At 38.2% G+C, this 19,698-nt stretch overlaps 1 protein-coding gene across 1 annotated transcript in view; it reads right to left on the bottom strand.

Annotated features, from left to right (window-relative positions):
* The window catches only part of LOC128497715 (laminin subunit alpha-1-like), a 44,855-nt gene that overhangs the window by 16,896 nt on the left and 8,261 nt on the right, over positions 1-19,698 (bottom strand). The window contains 24 exon segments of the mRNA XM_053467876.1: positions 181-335; positions 1,265-1,447; positions 2,602-2,718; positions 3,256-3,358; positions 4,626-4,764; positions 5,113-5,276; positions 5,358-5,474; positions 5,706-5,916; positions 6,301-6,460; positions 8,230-8,341; positions 9,044-9,142; positions 10,502-10,644; positions 11,410-11,603; positions 12,047-12,133; positions 12,912-13,033; positions 14,644-14,781; positions 14,872-14,992; positions 15,129-15,250; positions 15,623-15,924; positions 15,927-16,296; positions 16,437-16,573; positions 17,715-17,895; positions 18,141-18,247; positions 19,136-19,238. Coding sequence (XP_053323851.1) covers positions 181-335; positions 1,265-1,447; positions 2,602-2,718; positions 3,256-3,358; positions 4,626-4,764; positions 5,113-5,276; positions 5,358-5,474; positions 5,706-5,916; positions 6,301-6,460; positions 8,230-8,341; positions 9,044-9,142; positions 10,502-10,644; positions 11,410-11,603; positions 12,047-12,133; positions 12,912-13,033; positions 14,644-14,781; positions 14,872-14,992; positions 15,129-15,250; positions 15,623-15,924; positions 15,927-16,296; positions 16,437-16,573; positions 17,715-17,895; positions 18,141-18,247; positions 19,136-19,238 — 3,687 coding nt within the window.

The raw sequence follows: 19,698 nt of genomic DNA, 5'->3' as shown, positions 1-19,698 counted from the left end.
TGCTTCCACTTGTAAGGTAACTGATTAAAAATAGTGCCTCTTTTAACCCTCAGAGGGGTTGTTTTTATGATACCGAGACCTTTATTCTAAATAAGCCTTATACTATCTATGGCTGACTTAGTCATCAGTAAAAGGTAATAGTTGAAACTCTTTTTTCCGTAACACTTTTATCACACTTACCGATGCGGCCTGTTTACGGGCCTGGCTAATAAGCTCTTTAATTTCAGATAGATTTCTGCTTAGGTTTTCCTCAAGCAATTTCAAAGGTTTCAGTCTATCCAATAAAATGTTGGCCTGTGTTTCCACTTCTTTAATTCTGCTTTCCGCTGTTACCGCTGGTGAAACAAAACATATTAAGAAGCTTGCACATACAGTATACATAAAAACATTAACATAGGTGAACCTAATATTCAGGCACGTTGTGTGTTCTTAGCATGGCCTTTGTCATGAAGAAAAGTCCTACTACCAGCAACCAAGCGGCAGCTAGCCAGTTATGCCAGTGCCTACCCGACAGCCGTCTGCAGCGCAGTCCCATCGGGCTGCAGGAAAATTTGTGATGCGCACTAGAGGGCCAACCTGTGCCGCGCAACAAGAGGCATCCCTGCGATGGATTTAAAAACCCGGAACTGATATTAAGAAGCACCCTATTGTGTTCCTGTTATACGTATCAGGAGAACCCAGCTACCAAACCCAGCTATCCCGACTACCTACGTTGTGTACCAACCTTGACCTGGCATTCTGTGGTACCTGTATATGTGTGTGTGTGTGTGTGTGTGTGTGTATATATATATATATATATATATATATATATATATATATATATATATATATATATATATATATATATCCACACTATTTGGATCACCAAAATCCCTGTCTTCTTATTTTGGGGCTCAACCTCTTGCTATCAGGCTGGTGTGTGCTTCTGGTTCACTGCAGTTGTGACAGCTCTTTGCGGGGGAGGGAGACCATGAGCTGGTAGTCAAGCTGGAAATGGGGTCCCTTATTACATGAAATGTAGAATTTGACAGTAGATAAGAGATATTTGGTCAGTTTAGTCTGCTTGTCTCCAGAGTTTGAGATGACTCAATAAGCCTGGCCAAGCTCTGCTTTGGCTCTTGCTCGGGCTTTACAGAGCAGGTAAAAAAATGAACAGCATATTAAACCTCTTCCACAACGATTGTACATTCTATGCCAAAGTACTCCGTGCACCCTATATTTTTGCAGCAAAGTATCGGCGAGTGCATTAATGCGGGAAACATACCCGTCTTGGATGAGTCCGCTAGAAGCTCGTTGGTTTTCCGCAGCGTGTCATTGACTTTGGACAGCGCAGAGGACGCAGTTAACACCTTTTGGTTGAAGTTCGTGATATGGTTTAAAGTGCCAGCTGCACTGACATTGGCAGACAAGGCAAGCTCTTTAGCATCTTGTAGTTTCTCACTGGTATCTGTTCCAGGGTAGATAAAGCAAATTATGAACTTTTTCACTTTGAAAAGTGAAGTTGAAAAATTGAGAAAAGGGAAAACATTTCGAAGAAAAAGTACATATAAAGAGGCTGTTATTGAAACCTGAATTAAGGAGTGGTTCTCAATTTAGGACACAAAATCCCGATGAGGATTATTCTTATGAGGAATGAATGCAGACGAGATTTTAATACTAACCCCACACTAAATTACTCAGACGTTAATGTGGCTCCTGCCCTGTTGGGGATGTGGATACGCAGTTATTGTCTTGCAAGAAATAAAAGCATGGGCTTGGAAGCTCAGAGGTTATTTTAGAAATTATGCTTCTCAACATTTCAAAAGGCAAAAGAAGGACACCTTTTTGTTAGGAGCACGGTTACAGCCTAGTGTGTATCGAAACATATTCACAGCATTTAATGAGTTATTCTGTCAGAAAATCACACTGAAGAGCCATTACCAGGTAAGCAGGCCTCGCTCTCAGAAGGAAGTCTAGGCATTGTATGTCTGAACTGAATCAATAATTAAAGCTTCTGTTCCAGCAATATGTTTAGCAGTCTCATCACATTTTCAGTTTCTGAAGCATAGCAATGTCTCATTAATGACATAAGCGTGATGTCATCATTACTGTATTCATTACATTGTCATTGCAAAACCAGTAATTCATCAAAATAACATATTTCTTCTTTTAGAGTCTTTTCAAATATATAACATCTGACAACTTGTGGAACCTCCCTTTTAAAACGCAGTGTTCCCCCTACTCTAATGAATATGCCCAAGAAATAATTATTTAATACTGTAAATGTTTTTTCCAGGAACACAGGCAACAAAAAAGCAGACACTAATAGGTTCTTGCTATACAAACTGAAAAAAAAGTTTCTTTGTTTTATAGGTAAAGAAGATACCTTTTACACTAGGAAAAAAATCAGCTTTGTTTTGTTAATGCCCATTTGGAATGAACAGAGGATTATGCTGAGATGGTCAGGAATTAAACCGAAGCAAATCATTTATGTGTTTCTATTGTGCACCTGTACAAAGACTCTTTTGTCTGCATTTCCATCAGAGATGCACATTTTTATTAGTGAAAGTACGATTTGTAGGTACAGCTAGAAGTAAATGAATACGCCTTAATGCTACTTACCATTTGGTAAATTTCTCAGAGCCAGCAGCTGTTCACTTATTTGACGTGTAAATGCATGAGTGCGTTTTTGTATTGTATCTGCTTTTGTTTTCAGATCGTTCAAATCAGACACAAGACCTATGGGAACGAACAAAAGAGTTTGAGAAGATTACCAATTTAAATATCTGAAAGGAAGAACTGTCAATGACAAACAAGTGTCGGGCATAAGAAATTGGATTTTTATTTTTCTCAGTAGGTGTTTCTGCTCTGTCTGATGATGGTAACTTCACGATGTCGTACTGAAGTGTCATTTGATTACAGTGCGGATGCCACGTAACCTTTCAGCTTCCATTTTTTGTTTAAAACATCCAAAATGACACAGAATCACTGAAATAAACAGTAATCTATTTGTATGCAGGCTGGGACTGGCCAACTGGCAAACCGGGTAAATGCCTTGTGGGCCAGTGCCAGATGGCCCTGGTCACTTACCTTTACTGTCGTAGATTTGTGGCATGCGTCCTCATATAACCATTCTTTTATTGGATCAAATAAGATGTCTATCATTGGGGTCTATTAAAGTAGCTAATATTCCTAAAGTTATGTAAAGCTATGGTACTGACAAAAATATAGTATAATATGGTACAAAAATATCATTCAAAGTTCCCAAACCCTTACCTTCCGTGCTAAGACTTAAATTTTTGGCCTCATTAAGAAGTTGTGTGCTGAACTTCATAGAATTTTTTGGTGCAACTTGTAAAGATCCATTTGCCCCTGAAACCTTTTAAAAGAAAACATATCGTTATCAGATTTTTTTAAATGATGTAATAAGTCAAAAATGATTTGTGTTTGTTTGTGTTCTTAGAGTAAAAGTTGTAGTTTCAGTGCTATACCTGCAGTGATAAAATGTTAACGATGGTCAGCAAGGTAGGTTGGGGAATTAAGCTCAAGTCAGGTGGTATATGTTGTCTGTCATTTACACATTTATCAAGTGCTATTAAAGAAAATAACTGCATTATATCTTAATATTTGGTCAAGGATGCCATTTGTTGGCACCATACATATTTTAATATGAACGCTATAAGAACAAATCAAATGGACAATTAAAAAAAACTGGTTATAGGCAACACTATGATGTAGGCATTGGATAACTACTAAAAACTAAGCACAGCAGAAACAGTCCCAATATAAAATGTTGCATTTAGAACAAAATGAGTTCTAGGATATGGTCCTTTTTCAAAAAGTTATCTACATGTTTGGGGGTCCATAACCCTGAGATCCAATAAGCTTTTTGCATTGTTGTGATGTGAAGGACAAAATAGATTCTAACACTAAGCAAATAGAGGTCTGGAAAGTGATGGGATGTTGATGCTTTCACATAACACTGGAGATCTAAGTTATTATTTTACTTTAAGGAGAATTTTGTTTGTGACCAGATGCATTCTATAGTTCTTCTCTGGGTTTCGTGTATGATTTCTGTCATTGTAAGACACATTTTCTGGGTTACTGTATTACAGGGGTACCTGGCCAGGGAAGCCACTACTTATCAGACACTATGGATTTGTTGGATTTTTTTGCCAGGTAACTAAACTATACATTAGTGCTTACTTTTTAGGGCTAAAACCTTAGGCGTCATATCATATAGTTCATAGGGTTAACTGATGAAAATTATACAACCTAAAAATGAACTAGCAATTCTTACAGGTCTGATCTTAAGTAACAGTGAGTGGACATTAGTAGTGACATTATTTCCAATAAACATTAACCAATCTAGTTAATATAATAATCTGAAAAATAAAAACCCACGTTCTAATAAAATGTGCTTAATCTTTGATACTGTACTGGAGAGTTTGGGCTATAGAAGGTGCACCATAACCTACATTTTGTATATTTTTTAGCATATGGATGTCATTAGGATACAAGTCTATTAAGAGTGTTAATACAATTGTCTATTAGAATGTCATTGTGGATTGATAACACTAACAGTAATCTTTCTTCCATTCCATGTTCTTTAGACCTGTGCACCTGCCGCTCTTTGAAGACCTTACCATTGCCAGGACTCCTGTAACTGTGTGGTTACACTGTTCTGCAAGAACCTCTGATTGCTCAATCATATTTTTGATATCTGTGTGAGAGTGGATCGCACTGGTGGCATTCAAAGAGGCATTCCTTATATCTAAAAGAGAACTGGAAACACACAAAAAAGATATATTATTATATTGCCCCTTTAAAATATGATGTTTTTGCTGAAAAGATTTTGTAGCAAAATGAGTAAAAAAACATTGAAAACACATCAAACTCTACAACTAAGGTTTACAGCTTTAAATAGTGGATGTGTTGTTCTGCTTATGCATTTGTTTTAATAAAATAATCACATCTTCTTCTACTACCCAGCTTGTAGGAATTTAGATTTGACTTCCATTTAACTTAATACCGTGACGAAACCAAGGTATATGGCAATGCTGACTTATATGAAATATTACTGAACTGGATGAATGAATAACTACATTTTGGTATTAACACTGCTATGTTTACCTATTTAGAGAAGCAGAAAGTTTGTGTAGTTCTGCTGCATAATCTTCTGCCTTATAGACCATGTCAAGTGCGTCTCTTTTGGCCATCTGCATTACCAGACGATCTACATGGTGTCTCAGTTTAGAATTCCAAAGAAGAAGCTCCTCTTGGTGGGTCTCCAAAACCTATGGACAACATTACAGCATTAAATCCACATTAAATGACTCTCTATGGTCCAATTAATTCAGTGACACCTGGATACATACAGATGTAGCATTAATGGTGTCCTCTGCAAGCAAAACTGCATCATCCACCAGCCCAAGACCTTCCTCAATCAACAACACAGAACGGTTCTTATTTTCCTGAAGGTCGTGTTTTTTTGTCTGTAAGGGAAAATAAATAAAAATACATTCCGCTAAAATTATTTTGATTGTTCCTTATGATTTTTTTTAGTTATCCATGGGTCAACTTTCATACTTGCAGCCCCTAGGACTAATGCAGAGTTCCCCCGGGATGCAAAGATGTTTCAAACGTAAAAGTATTTTTTTAACCTTGATCAATTGTTTTACCACATTAATAGGTAATTACAAACATAAATTCTGAAACTCACTTACCCTCAAATCAGCCAGATTTCTTTGTATAATGACCAGCAGATCGTTGGTGTTGTTGGTGTTTGCAGATGCCACATACAGCAAATCCTCCGCTGCCAGTAGTTTGTTGTTACGTTGTGCGAGGGCATTTTCAAGACTATTTTTTAACTTTGTTAAATCTTGGTGTGGCTTCTCATATTCTTTCTCAACTCTGTGTAGATAGCCTTCTGATACTCTGATAAATCATAAAAGGAAAAAAACTACTCAGATAAAAGTAAATACCGCTATTGGTTCGGGTCTGGTACTCTCTGCAGAATTCACCTTTAGTCTAACTTCTTGTGTTCTTGTGACAGGCGGTATAAAAAAATAAGGAAAAGGGCAACTCATTTTAAAAGTGTGTTTTAATTTATATAGATATATTTGATTTAGCAATTCCTTTTTTCCCTGTGAACATCTAATAAACAAAACAAATATATGTACGTATAATAATAATATAAAATGTATACGTACTAACATGTATACTAATATATATATATATATATATACACATACACACATACATATACATACACACATACATATATATATTTCGCAAAAACAAGAAAATAAAAGCGCTTACTTGAGGGTTTTGGTAGCATCTTGACTTTGATCATCAAAATATTTCGACCTCATAGAACTGAGCATTAAGGAGACATCATCCTCATAATTTAATTGCAAATTGTCAGAGAGCTGTGTATCAATGCTCGTCTCATTTAGGCTTTCGACCACTTCCACCAATACTGCAAGAAAGATAGGTTAATAGCTCATTTAGAAAGCTCCCAAACACTAGAAACGACAGATCTGACCACATAGTCAAATTAGGCAGCTGTCTAGTATGCTGAGTTGGTAGGGGTGCCACTCTCTATATATACCGTATATTTCGGCGTATAAGACGACCGGGCGTATAAGACGACCCCCAACTTTTACAGTTCAAATATAGAGTTTGGACTATACTCGCCGTATAAGACTACCCCTCTACCCAGCATACAACAACCAGCCAATCAAGGCAAGCAATGTACCTTACCGGTGATTTGCTGGTTGATTTGCTGACATATACATACATGCACTGCCCTTACACACACACACACACACACACACATATATATAATATATATATATGTGTATATATATATATATATATATGTGTGTGTATATATATGTGTGTGTATATATATATATGTGTGTGTATATATATATCTACACATATGCCTGTCCATACATACACATTTATACACTGCCCTCACCACACACCCCTGCCTTTACACACATGTATATGTATATGTATATATACACACACACGTATGTATATATATATATATATATATATATATATATATACATACATACATACATCAGTGTGTGTGTATATATATTATATATATATATATATATATATATATATACAAAGTCCAAAATCAACAATTGCACACCAATCACCACTTTTTTAGCCCGGTGCCAAGTAGCTGCAACAGCAAATCTTATAATATCAAAAAAATCGTTACCGGCACTCCAGGGACTTCTTTAAATAATCACTCCAGAAACAGCAGTTTTCTAATCAACGTTTCAGTCTGTTTATTAGACTTTCATCAGGACACGTGTGTGTGTGTGTGTGTGTGTGTATATATATACACACACCAGCTTACAAATACACTGACCATATCACACCAACATACATACACTGCACTCACACCCCTTTCTCCCCATCTCTTACCTTATCTTCTGTCTTCTTTCTTCCATCCAGTTGTGGGAGCGCGAGGTCTGGCACTTCAGACCTCGGCTTCCCTGCTCCCTCATCACTACGCGCCGGCAATTGATGCCGAGCGCCGGGACATGACGTCATCCCCAGGCTCGGCATCAATAGCCGACACGTAGTGATTAGAGAGCAGGGAAGCCGAGGTCTGAAGTGCCAGACCTCGAGCTCCCTAATGTCGGGCTAGTTAGAGGGAGGTCGTGATCTCCCCAACCAGCCCTGCTGATCAGGGCTAGTTGGGGAGATCACGATCTTGCACCTACCTCGGCGCGGCCCTGAAGACCGGCCCAGGGGAGGCGGCTTCTTCACTCGCCCCTCCCCTAGAGATTGGTGGCTTCGTGGGAACCTCCGGCTTGGTAAGTACCCGGTGGTTGCATTTCTTAGGGGTTTCTAAGTTAGTACCCGGCGTATAAGACGACCCCCCACTTTTAAGAAGATTTTCTGGGGTTAAAAAGTCGTCTTATACGCCGGTATATACAGTATGTTTTTTTTTACAAAGAAAGTATACATGTAGCACTTAATTTACCATGGGTGCTAGAAGTCCTATAGTTGTCCATGTATGCTATCAACCTCAGTACTAGAAGAAAGTCTGCGTTGATTTAAATAACTATTTAAAGTTAATAAAGTACGCGCAAAAAGGAAGAACTGCCCTTATATCGCCAAACAACTTCTATCTTTGACAACCAGATAATTGCTGGATAGGTATCTGTAGTTCAACAACTGTTGGGGATAACCCCATTTAAATGGCAATAAATGTACCTTGAATAGTCGTTTGCATTTTGTCAATAAAGCCGATTAACTCTTGAGTCTTATTCAGAGTTCTGATGGTGGCATTGTTCAGTGCTTCTCCATCACCTATCACCTGCTCCATCTTAGGGAAAAGTAAACATGTATGATTTAGATTTTTTAAAATGCAAAACAAATTACATTTAAGTTGTAGAACAATGAGCAATGTATAGATCATTTTGAACTATTTAATAATATCACTGAATCTTAAACGCTCCAAAGCACCTGTATGTAATAAAATATTTTACATAATTAACCTAATTTTAATTGATCTCGCAGGATAGATATACGAATTTCATAAAGCAAAAAAAAAGAAATACTACAGTGCCCTGAAAAGGTATTTATTGTAATTATGTCTGTGTGTGTCTAGTGAAATTAAACCCAATTATCTATTATATTTGGTTAATTGGTTTAGTATCTAAGGGGGCAAGGGTCAGATTTTTTTTCCTTCTACAAATGAAAAGATCATTTAAGAACTGCACGTTATCTTTGCCTAATATTAAAATTATTTGGATGATCAAAAAAAAAAAAAAAAAAAAATGGTGACAAATATGCAAAAATAGAAATTGGGGGCAATTGCGTTTTTGTAGCACTATATGTATTGACCTTATTGGACACATATGAGGTCTACTTTTTAATATTTGCCTTACTAGATTTTACATTAAGAAATAGACGTAAATAGAATTAAAGCTGTCCAAGGTATAACAAAGCAAACTTCATATTATGGCGATCTTAATAAAAGAGGCACTGTAGGAAAATCAATCTGCAGATTATGGCGTGTACTCACGTGCTGCTCAAGTTGGAGGGTGTCTTTAGACAAAGAACTGAGCTGCTCCATTGTCTTGTCCAGGGATATTATTGGGCTGACTCTTATTGGCACAGACTCCTGAAAAACAATCCAAATTTGTCTAGTTATTGAGAATATTGAGAAACGTGACTTAAAACTACACATTTTACTTGCATAAACCTAGATAAAAATAATGTAAACTTTACTTGGGAATATACCTAACAGATGGAATATACCGTATGTACATATGAAATAAATGAATATGTGTTTTTAGTCAAATACATTTAAAAAATGTAATGATGACATTAACCTGACTGAGAAATATAAGAGATTCCAGAGATGCCATAATAAATGCTCATGGACCTTGGACAGGAATACAAATCAAATCTGTACTTCTCCAGCCTGAACATACATGGATTATTATTATTTATTGTTTTATATAGCGCCATCAAATTCCGTAGCGCTGTACAATGGGTGGACAGGACATAACAAGTAGTATATAACATAACAAATTGACTTACAGAGACAACAGGTGAGGAAGGCACTGATCAAACAAATTTACAATCTAGAGATACAAGCCTAAAACATGCAGAAATGTATAAATGGCCAAAGAACAGGGTATTTTATAGATAGATAGATGCTATTTACTTTCAGTTTATTTAATGTGTGACTTTCAACACTTTGTATTATTTTTTTTTTTCCGGGCAGACCTCAAAATAAAGTGATTGCTGTTGATTTAGACTTTAAGAGCTGTTGCGTTTCAGCTATGTGCTCATAACCTTTCAATAAATCCTGTGAGCCCTTTCCATGAACCTCAATGTTTGTTGTATCTTAATCTCCTATCAACCATCGTTTTTGGCTTTTAAGGCATATTTAAATATGTATTAAAATTATATTTGCATATAATTGCCTCTGGTAATTGGCGAACATCATGCTCTAAGCCGGGACCTGATTACATTACGGAGAGAGCAGCAACTTCATCTACAGATCCAATTTGAACAGTTTCAAGAACATCATAAAGACCCTTTATTAGATTTTATCCAGTTTTCCCCGATCTGGACAGTATCAGCCACAACTTGTCTACAGAGAGCAACTACATTATTTGTACGGAGGGATGGAGGGAAACTTAAAGTAACATAATTAATATTTATTAAAACACGTTCTTATTCACAAAGCTGCCTATGTTATAATATTTCATTTGCAATCTAATGTTGTTGATTAAAATTAAACTAGACCCACATTCTACATATATCTACCATTTCTTCTGGGAGGCTGTTCCACTTATCTGCCACTCTTACAGTAAAGTATAACTTTCTTATAAGTCTATATTACAGATGGATGGATGAAACATGATGAAAGCAAGCGATAGATAGATAGATAGATGATAGATAGATAAATACCTAATCAAATACCGCCATATCTGGTTGAAATATGTGTTATACGTTTTGAGTAAGATACCTTAAAGTGCTTTGTCACATTTTCCAAGTTGAATAGAGTTTGATGAGGTGGTCTACCAATACCGGTCATATTAAAAGAGAAGATGGCCTGGTGCAAACTATCCAAATCATCAAGTAAGGTTCCAGTGCAATCATCATCACAAGCTGGAAATAAAAGAACAAATAAATGGTCAAAGCCATGGACAGGCAGGAAACAGCTTGAGTACTTTATACCCCAGTAGTATTAGATCATTTTATTAAGGTGCACTGAAGAAGTGGTGTTAAGATATATCTATTAAGAAGTGTTGCATGGATCCTACAATAATAGACTCAACAGGTTCTAAAAAACCCTTTACTTCCAATCAAAGGGCAGCACTACTATGTAGCAGCTTGGCCCGTCACTATGTATTATCACACGCAGGACACCACTGAAACAGGCTTGGGTAAGTTTCCCTGAACGTCTCACATTAATAACGTTATCCCACACAATGAGCACGAAGCATCTAGTAAGAGTTGGTGAAGGAATCGTTAAACAGCATTAAATAACGAGGACACTCTTTACCCGTATCTAATTATAATATGAAATAAAACATATTCAACGGTTTCATATCTTATTATGTTTGGGTCACATGAAGTGCGATTTATTAGGTGCACCACTAGTGGCAAGGGTGACCGCCTAATTTTTGGCTTAGATTGGCCATTGTACCGAAATGTACTTGTTCGTGCCTCTGATCCATCACTTTCCTTGCATTATTAAACTTTTTCGACTATGTGTGTGAACTGGTTCTTTTGACTTATAAGTTGCTCTTATCACAGCGTCATTCCCCGTCCACCCAACTCTATATACCTATGTCAAAGGTCCCTTTCTTCCACTAACAAAATAGCTAGGTTATCGGCACAGTATAGAGTGTACTGATGTGTGTTACTTACATATACATTCTTCTTCCAAAAGAATGTGTCTTAATTCACAAGTATCACAAAGACGGCCAGTTACTCCTGTTTTGCAAATGCACTGGCCGGTTAGCCGATCACATTCATTATTCAATGAGCCGCTTGGGTTGCAGTCACATTTCTGGCAGAAGCCATCAGGCTCATTTGGATTTCCGTAGTAGCCAAGAGAACACCTACATGTTACAAAACATATACAGAATACATTATTAAATACTTTATGTTTGCACCATAACTCCCTTGCATCATAAGTAGCTATTGTTAAAGAAAATGTCAAGTTCTTATTTTAGCGTCTTTTAAATAACTGAACTGGTCCAACTTTTCTAGTGTTTCTGTGAAGCCCAACAGCTTGGCCAACACCGACAACCTGGCTTGTTTCATAGGCTTCAGTGATAATAGCATTTACAGGAGCCACTGAGTTTAGTGCTCGCCTCAAGCTTTAGGAAAATTGATAGGGTTTTGGTCCAAAAGATGACAGGGTCTTTTGCTGAAGATGGCATAAGCTATTGGGAAAACACAGAAAAGTATGTCTTCTTTGTTGTTTTCAATGTTCGCCCCCCAAAAAAAGAGTAAAAACTGACTGTAATACTCTCTTTTCAATAGCACATATGGTCCTTACCTTTCACAGTATCGCCCTTCATATCCAGGTAGACAGGCATCACAACGGAAATCATTAATACCTTCTAGGACGCACGTGGGGCTAAAACTAGGAACATAAACAGTAAAAGGGAGTTTAAAATGTTTAACAATTCTTCTCACAATTTATAGCGCAGAACTGCATACTGTCATATTAGAGCAGATTTTATTTCTCTATGTTTATATTTTTATACTTAATTTCTCTAATTTGCTAATACAGCATGTAATCAGAGCTATATTACCCTAGTCAGCTTCCAAGGACAGGAGACCTGAGAAGAATGCCAGCCTCAAACGGCCTATTGAGCCCCAGCGAGGAGGTTTAAGAGATCAATCTACTCAACACAGCACATTGTTTTGGGAGAAGGAAGAGGTCTGAACTTCTCCGTCATGCTTCCGCGTGCAACTGAATATTTAGTGCCAGAATATGGTGTCATGCGCAGACATCATCTATCTATATGCAGAGGTAGAGTGGTCAGACAGATCTATACCACCGTAAAGGTAGTCATTCAGACACTTGAACTCTGTATTCCACTGTACAACTTAGTACCCCATTTTCACAAAAGCTTCTAAGTAGGACATTGATGTTAAGCATATATTTTTGGCTCATTTGCAGATGCTTCAAGATGCCTTCTTATGGTTATTTCTCAACAATATAATTGCGGTTTATGATACCAAATCATGTTGATTCCAGCATTAATGCTAAGAGGACTAGAAACTGACCCCATCAGAAAAGATTCTAAAAAAAGCAATATTAAAACATAAATATCTGATTTGTGGAGTAATGGCAGACAAGGAAGAAGACTGTACACACATTTCAACATAAAATAGGTGTTTAGATGTAAAATTACCTCTGGCTGTTGCCCTTGGGACAAGCACACAATGAGCAATCTGCAATTGACCCAGTTACTTTCCCATAGTAGCCAGGAGCACATAGATGGCAGTGGTCACCAGCTGTATTATCTTGGCAGTCCTGCAACATGACAGCAAACCAACAATCAGCATTGCCTATAACTGGTTGTCGCTGGTAATACACTAATCCTTCACTTAATACTGCAGCAAGGAGGTTCTATAACAATATACCCACTTTCAGGTAATGATCAGGGAAATTGGTGAAATCTGACAGTATGGTTTTTAGACTGGTCGATGCATGTTATCTATTGCTATAAGGCATATGTTTTTATGAAAGACACTTTTTTGCACTCGGAGATTGATTTTTTTGTTCACTATGCGGTGTTAGACATGTGAGCATAGCTAAATATTAGCTCCAAAGAAGGGGCCTATGGGATTTTGAAAAGTTATGGTATTTTATTAACATGTTGGCCCGCTAATGGCTGTATCTATTGTGAGACTGTGAGCCCCAGGGAGTTGATTGGCATGGCATCTGGGTACAGCTGCTATGCAGATTATACATATGGGTCCCTGGGGTGGAGCAATTGGAGAGCAGGGTGGGCCAATGCTCCATTTCCCCCATTTTGTGGAAATTCCATGCCAGGTTTTCCAGGAGGCAAGAAGTCCACAGGATCCGGTCCGGGATTCCTATGGGGCCGGCATAAGGCACAGGTGCTGGACATTAAAAACCCCTGGAGCCTGATACTCAGAGAGACTGTTGGGGGGAGAGGAAGTTCCCTGTGCTCCCAGGGCAAGGAGAGGCCCTGAAGAAGACAATCCCTGAGCCAAGTGAGGCAATACCTGCCTGGACGTTTTGTGTGTTGTCTGGGGGAGGTTTTCCAGAGCCTGGCGTAGCTGGGTCTGGCTGGCAGGTTGAGTTAGTGGGTGATTAGGCTGGTCAGTCTGGACCAGCATAGTTAAGTTAGAGAGGGCTCCAATTGGGAGCTAGGTTTTCTTTTTATGATTTGGTTTTTGGGGTTTAAGCGGTTAAAATAAAGCGCTGTTTTGTTCAAAGCTACTGTTCCTGACTCTGATTGCCCTAGAGGACTGTGCTTAGGACCCCTAAAAGTGACATGTATGGCCCTCATGCTATAGGGTTTGTCACACTATTTTTATTGAATGGGAAATTGGGATTATACAGTAAATTATTGCAAATTATTAAAATATTAACCAACTCTCTGGTGGGGGAGTCGTAGGATAAAATTGTACAACGCCAGTGGGTATTACATGCAATAACATTCACCTTAGTCATCTGGCTTGATCTACTATCATATAAACTAATATTTAAATGCTCAAACAGACATAACCACAAATGGAAAAATATTTATCTAGATGGTCCAGAGTTACAGTTTTGCACATACATTCAGAATCATACAAAATACCCCTGATTTTACTTATATATAACATAGGTAGACTTGAATAAATGAAAATATTGTTTCAATTGTAAATGTTGACTGACCCCTTCAATGTGAGGCAATATTAAGATATGAAATAATATATAAATACGATGTAAATACTGAAAATATATTATCTCTCAAGGACCCTAAAATTGACAAGTTTTCACCCTAATTTTATTCTAACATTATTTTAATGTTAGTTATTAATGTAATTACAATGTAGAATGCATTATCATAAATGAGACTGAAATGTAATATATCTGGCTGCTTTGAGATCCTGTATAATGTTACATACCATGCATCTGCCAGTATCTGGATCACAGATCTCGCTGTGGTTGCTGCACTGACAGGGGACACAGGGAGGGTTTTGGAAACGTAACCCTAAGATACTGATTTCTGAGAGCTTCTCTCTATAGTATCCAGGTGCACACTCCTAAAGAAAGAAAAAAATGGGGTGAAAAGGGTAAATCCATTGTTTTTGAAACGGCAGAATAAAATTCTACTTTTTGGAAATGCAACCTACCTGACATGAAAGTCCTCTATAACCAGGGGGGCACTCGCAGACCTCAATGAGATGAGCAGCTTCTCGGCCAGAATGCATGTCTGATGCCTCCACCGCAATCTCCATTGATATATTAGAGATCCTAGGAATGTTCAAAAAAAGAGGAAAATAATAGGAATTTAACACAGAATGAACACATTAACTGATGACCTGATGTTTTACAAGCACATAAGTATAACGTGACTGTGATTTATGTACATAATTTACTAAATCTTTACCTGCTTTGTTGTAATCCATATCCATAAGATGCTTTGATTAGAATGTAATCAATGTTGTTTAAAACATACATGAAATCTGATCTTGTTACAGTCTGTTCAGAATCAAAATACCTCCAGTTATTCTGCAAATGACAAGCAAATAAAGGAAACATTCAGTGAAGTTAAATGGTAACCATTACATTGGATTAAACAAAAACACAGTTCCAGAGAAGTTTTGTGATCACAGCATAGACCATTGGATTGCTCACATTTTGCTGTCCTACTCTTTAGAATAATAATGTCTAAAGCATCAGAGACAATGTTCCAAAAGTCTGTACCTTGGCACTGAACATTCAACTAAGAGCCTTAATCCTTAGCAGCATTATGAGTTGGTTACTAAGTAATACATATGTTGGTTTGATGTGGCTCAGTTTTATTTTGCCCAGTTGGTTTTAACTGTGGAGAACTTGAGCAGCTGCCGAGAAGCCAGGCTATTACTTATATACAGTACTTACCTCTGTCATGCTGGCTTGAATCTCTGCTCTCACCGCGTTTCCAGGAGCAGGGGTGTACATAGATATAATCAGTTTGCTGGCGCTCCCACCTTTCATTAAAATCTGGGGCTCAAAATCAGAGGAACCAGAATCTCCCAGAGCATAATAAGTAATGACATATGACAGCATTCCACCGTAGGCCAAAATCTGTGGCCAGATAAATAGAAGATAAAAGTGTAAAACATGGTTTACATTGCCAGACAAAATAAAAAGAATGACTGTTAATGCAACCGCAAACATTAGACCTTTACGGCTCAACAATAAATTTTTATGTTATATTCATATCTTGGAATTCTTCTTTGAAGCTATACAATGTATTATACCATGTTATATTTTTTTTTATCAAGTTATGTTATAAAACACGTGTTGGAGTAATACAGAGAACAGGGTTTATTTACCTTACAAGCACATTCGCCGGTCTCTTCCACGCAGCTGCACACCTTCCGTTCATCATCACACCATGCAGACTGCGTGCCTTCGGGATCACAGTCACAAGAAACGCACTCGGGATATTTCCTATATCCAAACAGGCAGGCGCTGCAGCTCTGTCCACCAAATTCCTTTCTGCAATGGCACTGGCCAGTTGAAAGGTCACACTGGAGGCTGTTGGACCCATCTTTGCTGCAGTTACATTCCTGAAATCAGACAAATACATGACATCTTGACATTTGCAGCATTAATATGATCCTGTTGGCAGATATCCCGGCCAGACCAACTAGGTTGTTGGTCACATGGTTATCCGGCACAGGCTTTGATAATTCTAGAGGTCTCTTACCAGACATCCAAGTTCTGGATCATGACCCCAGTAGTTGGTGTCACAGAATTCACACTTGGGTCCATGCGTATGAGGAGGGCAGATGCACTCTCCAGACTCAGGATCACAGTTATTCTGGGTGTGTGCACAGTCACAAGCTGGGAAGGAAAACGTAACACAACAATGTTGGAAAATTGCAAAATGTGAAAGGGGGACACTTTTTTTTAAAAAAAACTCTCCGATACAAGCAATTGCATCACCACTTAAAACACACTTTATTTTTGTCAGCACAGTCATGCATATTAAAAATAACCAACACATTGAATTGAATTCCCATAAGGCTCAGCCAGACATACTACTTCCATGATGCTGGCTGAGCGTCATGGGAAGTGCAGCAACAGTAAAGCTGCAGATGCTAGCTGTGAACTACAATTCCTATGATTCTCAGCCATCCAGCCAGGTGTCCACCATAATGCTGGCTGAGCACCATTGGAAGAGTAGTCCACAGCAGCAGAATTTTTTTTTTAAATTAAAAAAGGCTAATGTTATCCTCCCTCCATTGATTTTTGGAATCAAAACGTTTGATACTGCAAAAATTGATGACATTATTCTTCACGATATTCTTGTAAGAAACTTTTATTTCTTTGTTAATTCATGTAAACAATTGTTTCATATTTATTAAGAAATTTCCTTTTATTTGCCAACCCCCCCAGTTATGCACAGCTGCCCCCAGAAATGCATTATACCCCCTATATGACACTCTGCCTTCCTGATATGCCTTATACCCTCCTATATGCCGCTCTGCCCCATGATATGCCTTTTAACCCCCTATATGCCTTATACCCCCCTATATGGCACTCTGCCTCCAGAAATGCCTTATACCCCCTATATGCCACACTGCCTCCAGAAATGCCTTATACCCCTATAAGCCACTCTGGAGGCAGAGTTTAAAAGAGGTGGGACGAAGAGCTGAGGCACGGCCATTGGGCGGCGCGGTGGGTGCACGCCAGCCCCTTTATTTTCATTAGACGCCGGCGGCCGGAAAAGGCTTTCAATCCCGTTTGCAGCCGCTCAGCGGCTGTTTTCAATGTTGATCTGCCGGCCAACATTGAAAACAGCCTCTGAGCGGCTGCAAACAGGATTGAAAGCCCCTTCCGGCCGCTGGTATCCCGGGACAGAGACCCCAAATCGGGACTGTCCCGCCTGAATCGGGACAGCTGGGGGGCATGCGATCATAGAATTGAATATAGCTATGCATCAGCTCCAAAACATAACTAATCAACACTGTGCAAAACCTACGAGTGCAGCCGCCATCCTGGTATGCATAAAATCCATGGGCACAAACATCACACTTGAGTCCAGCTACTCCAGGTACGCAGGTGCACTGCCCGGCATCATTACAAGCATCTGAAACGGAGCCTGACTCGTTACAATCACAGGGGAGACATCCAATGCCAGACGTCAAACCGTAGAATCCATGCTGTGGGAATAAACCATAAAGTCACTCACTTTCCATGAAAATGTATTTAATTCCTAGAGTGCGTTAATGGCCCTATAGAAGTGCCGTTTGCTTAACCGGATCCGTGTTGGTGAGTCCACAGGAGAATACTGTTATGTTATCTATCTTTGTATCTGTTATAAAATCAACCATATTTAATTGCCCTGATCTTATTCTTTTTACACTATACATTCACTTTAAGAATAACCGGTTTTATTGTTTCTTACCACGCACTGATCGCATCTTTTTCCAAACACATTTGGTTTACATTCACATATGCCAGTCTCGTGGCGACAAATGCCTGAAACAGAGCTTTCAGGATGGCATTGGCAAGCTTAAAAAAAGAAAAGGAAAAAAATAGACGTAAATAATGGTCAACTTTTTTAAATTAGCAAATATACACATTTAAAAAAATAAATATGATACATAGTGAATAATGCATTTGTTTGCATTCAAAAGCTTAGTCTGCCAGAAAAAAAAACCAGCAGATGTTTAAGGGAAAAAAGAAGGGAAATTCCACAATAAACTAGATGCCTTCATTCAACTATCCGAATACATAACGTGCATACAGCTATAGGGATTAATCAACGGGAAATGTTGAGGCACAACAAGAAATAAAAGGCACAAAAAAGACAATCCTAGTCAAGTAAATGCCACATTTGTGACACCAACGGAGAGTGCGCCGTTTTCTTAACTAGATCGGTGTTGGTGGGCCCACGGGAGAATACTGCCTCCTTACTACAAAGAAGGTGACTCCGTCCTGAATCACAGGGGCTCATACCCACCAACACAATACGTACAGTCAACCGCAGCGGTATTTATGTCACGCGAAATGCTGCCGTACTTAAGTTATGGCGAGTGCTTAAACTTTTTTGTTTTGTCATATTAAAATCTCCTATGGGTACTTAATTTATTAGTATGATTACTTTGCATTATTATGTTTATCTTAGCTATACTTCTAAAGTATTTGCTCGGCTGCACAGTCAAGTCAAACGGGAGTTAATATATGCATGGAATCAGCCATTCACAATCGAGTGGGCGGGGTTATCTGGCTGACGCAATAACAAAGGCACCAACGATGGATTTCTTGGATGGATTTGTACCTTTGTACCTTTTTGTATGTTTTTTATTAATGGATAAATGTATGTAGTTATTTCTGCTCATAAATTGCCACTATAGTTTCCATCGTTTATTTTATGGGATTTTAGAGTAATAAACTAACATTTATCGAAAAGCCTTTGTCTGCTACCTTCTTCAAATTTTACTAAACCTCCAAACACCGCGCAAACTCTCTTCACTATCAGACAGTAGGTGATGAATGGCTGCTTTATACAGAATATGCTTAAAAGACCTTGTAACAAAATATGAAACAGCTATATGTTTCTTTAAATTCTGTCTATGGAAACACTATGACTGCTCGAGCGATATTCCAGCTGTTTTGTTTTTTTTCCTGAAAGCAACAGTTTTTATCTTGATAGAGACAAAATTCCAAAGATAATCAAAGGAATTTAACACTGCAAATCTTTTTTGGTTTTGATGTAAATCAGCCAATTATAACTAAATACATACTGATATATATTTTCCCTATGGGAGAAACTACAGACTGCAAAGATTACTGCTCCTCTTATCTTTGCTCCCTGCAGACAATGACCGCAAGGCTGAAGAGATCATCAAAGACAAGAATTTCCAACAAATTGTCCTTGCTGGTCATGTCATTGGTCTGTAGATTAGATGAGGAAACACAACAGCAATCTCATTTACTAATACAAGCAGAGGGCAAACGGT

The sequence above is a fragment of the Spea bombifrons genome, chromosome 5 (genome assembly GCF_027358695.1).
Source record: "Spea bombifrons isolate aSpeBom1 chromosome 5, aSpeBom1.2.pri, whole genome shotgun sequence".
Taxonomy (NCBI): Eukaryota; Metazoa; Chordata; class Amphibia; order Anura; family Pelobatidae; genus Spea; species Spea bombifrons.
This window is presented reverse-complemented; position numbering and strand designations above follow the sequence as displayed.